Source organism: Ipomoea triloba, chromosome 10, assembly GCF_003576645.1.
Source record: "Ipomoea triloba cultivar NCNSP0323 chromosome 10, ASM357664v1".
NCBI lineage: Eukaryota > Viridiplantae > Streptophyta > Magnoliopsida > Solanales > Convolvulaceae > Ipomoea > Ipomoea triloba.
The window spans coordinates 755,727-762,107 of NC_044925.1; the positions used below are offsets into that span (position 1 = coordinate 755,727).

General features: G+C 36.9%; 1 protein-coding gene across 2 annotated transcripts; it reads left to right on the forward strand.

Moving 5' to 3' along the window:
• Positions 1-2,003: 2,003 nt before the first annotated feature.
• Positions 2,004-6,341, forward strand: LOC116032371 (protein NLP5-like). 2 transcript variants are annotated; one of them, XM_031274881.1, is made up of 5 exons: positions 2,004-2,252; positions 2,824-3,660; positions 4,073-4,120; positions 4,207-5,143; positions 5,282-6,341. In XM_031274881.1, the coding sequence occupies exons 2-5, from the start codon at positions 2,857-2,859 to the stop codon at positions 6,079-6,081; spliced, it is 2,589 nt and encodes an 862-aa protein (XP_031130741.1). In that variant the 5' UTR covers positions 2,004-2,252; positions 2,824-2,856; the 3' UTR covers positions 6,082-6,341. The 2 variants fall into 2 exon arrangements, with proteins under 2 accessions (XP_031130741.1, XP_031130743.1); XM_031274883.1 differs by lacking the exon at positions 2,004-2,252 and having other exon boundaries at positions 2,284-3,660.
• Positions 6,342-6,381: the final 40 nt, after the last annotated feature.

Sequence of the window (6,381 nt, forward strand, 5' to 3'; positions counted from 1 at the left end):
TTTTTTTTTTTTTTTTTTTTTTTTTTTTTTTTTTTGTGGGTGGAGGGTTGGAATACGAAATCGAGTATTACATATGATATATTCATATCGGTAGCTTCCACGCAATTTCTAACATCAACATGGAATCTTACATGTACTAATTTAATATAAGCTTAGGAATCATACAAACAACTTTGAATATATTCATAATATAACTTATATATGGTGCATGGTGGTGGTTCGAATTCTCAATATATTTAAAAAAAAAAAAGAGTTAATATCATCTCGAGTCATTCAATTATAGTGATTTTGTCATGTTTAGTCCTAAACTTTTGACCACCTTTGGTCCTTTGACTTTCAAATTGTTATCATTCGTGGTTCAAGTTAACCACCCATGGTCCTTCTAGGAGGACCATAACTGGCTAAATTTTTAAAGTTGAAGGACCATGGGTGGTAAATTTGGACCACAAATGATAACAATTTGAAAGTTAAAAGGATTATAGGTAGTCAATTTAAAATTGCAGAACTAATAGTGACAAAACTACTATACTCGTAGGATCCCATACGACATTAACTCCTGAAAAAAATGTATAAATTAACTTGCACACACACGTACACACAAATATTAAATTAAATAATTGACGTTTTCGTACTTGATAAAATGGGCAAAACGTCATCAACTAGGTAGATCACTCGATAATGACCCTGATTAAAACTAAAAATATTTTAATTTAAACAATTTTATTTTAATTAATAAATTAATATCCAAATGCATATTAATTAATTATACAAACGACAAGTTGCTTCTAATGAATGTTTACCACTGCAATTATTACATTGAACGATGAGGATTAGTCTTAAAGCATGTTACAACTTGTATTTCTTTTCTTGTATTTTAGTTGGTTGCATTATTTATTTATTTTTTGTTTAATAATTTTAATAAATTTCCATTTCTTTTATAGTATTGTCGTACGACATTTACATTTATTAATATTTATTTATGGACATTAGCGGATTTCAGATGGATTTGTCGTAATCATTTGGCATCGGTTTCAATTAGCCACACATCCACTTTGCTTATGTGTAATTATATTGCTTTTTTAAATATTTTTTTAAAACTTTATGTTTAATTTTTTTAATTACAAGTTGCATATACTTTTATGGGGAAAAATGCTACCTCAAATAATTTTTGTAAACTTTAAGAAATTACCCATTAATTTTTGCTCAATAAGCTCTTCAAACATGTAATTTATCTTTCTATTTCTCGTTTAAATTCTTTAAATTGGATAATAAAATTATATGTTAACTATCTTTATTAAACGGTAGAATGACAAATTTAAAATAAGGACTAATTGTGGTAAATAAATGAAAGTCAAAATATAATATAACAAAATTAAAAAGGTAAGATTAACTTTGACAATGTTACAATATAATAGTCCAGACTAAAAGTAAACTTTGTTCTTATTGAAATATGCTTGCATCAAGTGGCGAAGTACTTTTTTATAGGGACTCGAACTCAACTTAAACTTTTGATCAAAACAAAAAATTAGATCCATATCATTTCATTATATGATTCTTCGGAGTATCATCTACATCTATATATATATATATATATATATATATATATATATTTTAATTTGTGCTATTGCAAACACTCCTAATTGTTGTTTGTCAACTCTTTAGAGAAAGAAAGACAAAGAACACACACAATTATACTCTGCATGAATTGGAACACAGAGAGCTCCGTATAATTTGTATCATTTCCAGATGTTGAATCAACATATATAATATATAATGTTTTTGTTTGGATAAGTACGAAATTTGTACCGGACGTCCGGTCTGAAGACTCCCGGTGGACCCCACCTCAGAATCTTCAAACATTGTAATACATACATATACAATATACTTCATTTCATGTCACTCCAGTTTCACAAATCCACACTCTTTTTTTTTTTTTTTTTTTTTTTGTTGTTAAATTTAAAAATAAATGAGGACGTAAATGTTGTGTACATGATCCAATTTTTGCAGTATATGTGGAGGGGATTTCCACAGCCCATATATGGCAATAGGGACATGGAAATGCATGAGTGACAGCATAAGTCCCTTCCCACTTGCCCAAGTCGCATGTTGTTGTTATTCCTGTTCTTGCTCCTCAGACAACCACAAGAAATTAAATTCTTTTTCTGGGTTGTCACCAAATTTTCTTAAATCAAACCAGCAATAAATATCCACTTTTGGGCTAATGCAATACCAAAGAATCTTGGAATTCTGAGGTCCTCTTCTGTTCTTTGCTCTTTTTTCTTGTCTCTTGATTGCTGATATTTTTCTGTGATTTCTGCAAATGCAATAGTATCTATCTCAGAACCTTTTCATTGTAGGGTTGCCTTAGCTTCTTTTCTTGGCTATTTTGTCTGGGTTTCTCGTTATTTCAATGAATGAATGAATGAATCTCTTCTCCTTGGCTTTGCTTTTTCCCTTTTTGTGGAAAAGAACATAGCTTTTGCATTGTTTGCCATTAATGGAATCTTTGCACTGAAAGACAGTTTTTACCTTAATCTTGTCTTGCCTTTGATTTCTTGTGGTTTTGAGATGAAATCTGATATGTATTATGCAACTTGGAGGAATAATTTATTTTAATATCATCTTTCAAGCCACTATTTGTTAGTTGTTGCTAAGTAATAGCCAATAAATTTTCATCTTTTTGGATTATTTCTGTTCAGAATCTTTTTTTTTTTTTTTTATACCAATTTGCTTGTTTCCACACTTCATATTTTAAGCATACTTTTGCAAATTGGGGAAGATTTTCCTTTTTTTAAAAGCTATTCACTTTCTTTTTGGATTTAGCTTTTGGAGATAAATGCTGATAATTCTGAGGAAATGGATGGGGGTTTGTGTCCTTCTGCTACTTTGTTGAATGTTTCATCGTCGGATTGTTTCATGGATTTGGATTACATGAATGAATTGCTGTGTTGGGTGGAGAGAAGTGAGGGATCTGATGTGTTGTTTCACCATAGCCCCCCCACAACTTCATATATGTGGCCAGTTTTAGAGGCCAACAATAATGGCCAAGAAGAGAGGCAAAGAGCATCTCTTCTCCCCGAGAATTTATCTGGTTTCCAGTATCGAACTGGAATTAGTCCTTCGGGGCAATCTCGAAGATGTTTGGTTGAAGGTTCTGAAAGGGGATGGTGGGTGTGCCCAAAGACTGCAAACTCGATTACAGACAGATTGGTTAGGGCGGTTCAGTACATAAACGAGTTTTCGAGGGACAAAAATGTTTTAATTCAGATATGGGTGCCTGTAAGCAAAGGGGGTAAATGTGTACTAACCACAAGTGGTCAGCCTTTCCAGCTTAACAAGAATTGCCCTCAACTCGCCCATTACCGGGATATCTCTGTGAATTTTCAGTTCCCGGCTGAGGAGGACTCAAACGAGAGCTCTGGATTGCCAGGGCGTGTGTTTTTGGATAAACTTCCCGAGTGGACACCAGATGTTCAGTTCTTTAAGAAGGACGAGTACCCCCGAGTTGGCCATGCTCAGCAGTACGATGTCCGAGGCTCCCTCGCTGTTCCTGTTTTCGAACAAAGCGGTTGTAGTTGTTTGGGCGTGATTGAAGTCGTTTTAACCACACAAAAACTCAAGTACCTTCCCCAGCTCGAAAGCGTCTGCAAAGCTCTCGAGGTTCATATACTCATATTTCCCTTATAACATTTATTCATTGCTTATTCATTTGTGAATTGTGAAATATCATTTTTTTAGGCAAGCCAGGTCATATAGAACTCTAAAGAACAAGGAAACTAAGTTCACTATTACCATAATGTTTTGTTCTTTTGGCACTCCTCGTAGTTGTTTTTGATAAGAATAGCGGTTTGGTATTCAAAGTTCTAGTCTTTAATTTGATAGCGTGTGATATATAATGGTCCTGTTTGGTAAATGGCTGTTAGCTAATAACTGATATATATATATATATATATATATATATATAAAGAGAAGGCTATGATTTCGAACTTCCTTTTACAGATAAGTCTGATTTGTACAGATATGAAATGATGAACAATCTGTCGTTTTTTTTTTGGTCCAAATGGAACTGCAGGCAGTTAATCTGAGGGGTTCCATATTGCCAAATGCTCGAAATGCTAAGGTAAATTTGATGAAGTCTTGAAAATCACTGAGTGAGAATTGTTTCTTGCGTTTTATTACCTTATATGCGGTTTTATTCTTTACCAGGCATGTGATTTGACCTACCAAGCTGTGTTCGGCGAGATTCATGATGTTTTTAGGTCTGCTTGCGAGACACATAGGTTGCCATTAGCTCAAACATGGGTCCCGTGTATCCAGCAAGGTAAAGAGGGGTGCCGGCACTCTGATGACAACCTTATTCGTTGTGTTTCCACGGTGGATTCTGCTTGCTACGTAGCTGATCCCCATGTTCGAGGTTTCCACGAAGCGTGTTCTGAGCACCACTTGCTTAAGGGTCAAGGCCTCGTTGGGAGGGCGTTCATGACCAATCAAGCTTGCTTTTCGGCTGATGTGATGTCCTCTAGCAAGGCGGAGTACCCCCTCGCTCACTATGCAAAGATGTTCGGTTTGCAAGCTTCTGTGGCTATACGCCTCAAGAGTGTATCCATTTGTTCAGCTGAATTCGTGTTGGAGTTCTTCTTACCGAGGAATTGCATTAGCCCCGAAGAACACAAAAGAATGCTGACTTCGTTGTCCATCATCATACAAAACGTTTGCCAGACTTTGCGAGTTGTAACTGACCAAGAGTTGCAGCAAGAAACCTCGGGTTTTACATTCAGTGAAGAAGGTCTAAAACTGAAAAGAAATTTGCCCGATGAACCTTATGAAGAAGAAGGTTTACCCGGGAATTCCCAGCAAACAGATTGCCACGAGAGCCGTGGTTGTGTTTCAGCTTTCGAGAATGGACCGAGTGAAGTAGTACTGAAAAAAAGGTGCCCGGAGTTGAGGCTGCAGCTAAATGAATGTGTCCCGGGATCAGGTCTTGCCATTAATGGAAACAACCGAGCTTCTAGTACTTGTAACTCTCGGGGTGTGGCTAAACGGGGAGATAAAAAGCGTTTGAAGACAGATAAAACAATTACGTTGCAGATTCTTCAACAATACTTCGCTGGTAGCCTCAAAGATGCTGCAAAGAGTATTGGTGGTAAGAATTCCTCTTTAAATTGCTAATCTTTGCAGAAACTTTGGAGATTTCTTTTTTATTTTTTGAGTACTACTGACTCTGTTACAATGTAACTTTGGAGATTTCTTAATTAGTTATGCATTTTCGTTAAATTTTTAGTGTGTCCTACCACGCTGAAGAGGATCTGCAGGCAGCATGGGATCAAGCGTTGGCCATCTCGAAAGATCAAGAAAGTCGGCCACTCCTTGCAAAAGATTCAACACGTGATTGATTCTGTCCAAGGCGTCTCGGGTGGTTTACAAATCGAGTCCTTCTACTCGAGCTTCCCCGAGCTGGTGTCTCCCAATTCAGCCTCGAACCAATTCAAGAATCTCGAATCCCACGAACAACCGAGGCAGCACGAGGGCGATTCTACAAGCCCCCGAGCTGTTGCTGCTGCTGCTGCTTCTGTTACACCATCCTCGTCTTGCAGTCAGAGTTCGAGTTCAAGCCAATGCTGCTCGACAGGAAGACAGGTTTTCAGGGCAGACTTGGCAGGCGTAAAGAGGGTGAAAAGCGCTGCTGAGCTGCATTCATCAAGCAACGAGCCAAAGACCCTCCCTAGATGTCAAAGCCACGCCTCTCTCATCCAACGCCCTCCATCCCGGTTTCTTCCACGTACTAAAGGTGGTGACTGCAGACCTCGAGAAGATGTGCTGAGAGTAAAAGTCTCGTTTGGAGACGAGAAAATCAGGCTGCGGGTGCACAACACCTGGGGCTACGAAGATCTGCTGAATGAAATCGCGAGGCGTTTTGGTATGGATGACTCCATGGGGCTTCAACTCAAGTACTTGGATGATGACAGTGAGTGGGTTTTACTAACCTGTGATGCTGATTTGCAGGAATGCTTTGATGTTTGTCGTTCTTCGCAGAACCAAACCATCAAGCTCACTTTCCACCGCGTTCCTCAACATTGTTGAGCATATAATATATATACATATGTAGAATAATAGATATACAGTCTCGCTATCAGCAAATAAAGAGTTTGTCATTTTAGTTCAGATGGAACACATCCATCGATTAGCATGGCTGACAGCTAGTACAAGTATGCCTCATTGTTAACCTTTAGAAGCATATATCCCTTAGGTAGGATTAGTTGGAGTTGGATCAAGTGTTTCCCCATGTATTTTTGAACTATTTTTGTACCATATTCAGCAATATAATTAAAGTTCGTAAATTTTTTTGTTGTGTTTTTTTTTTTTTTTTTTTTTTTTTTTTTT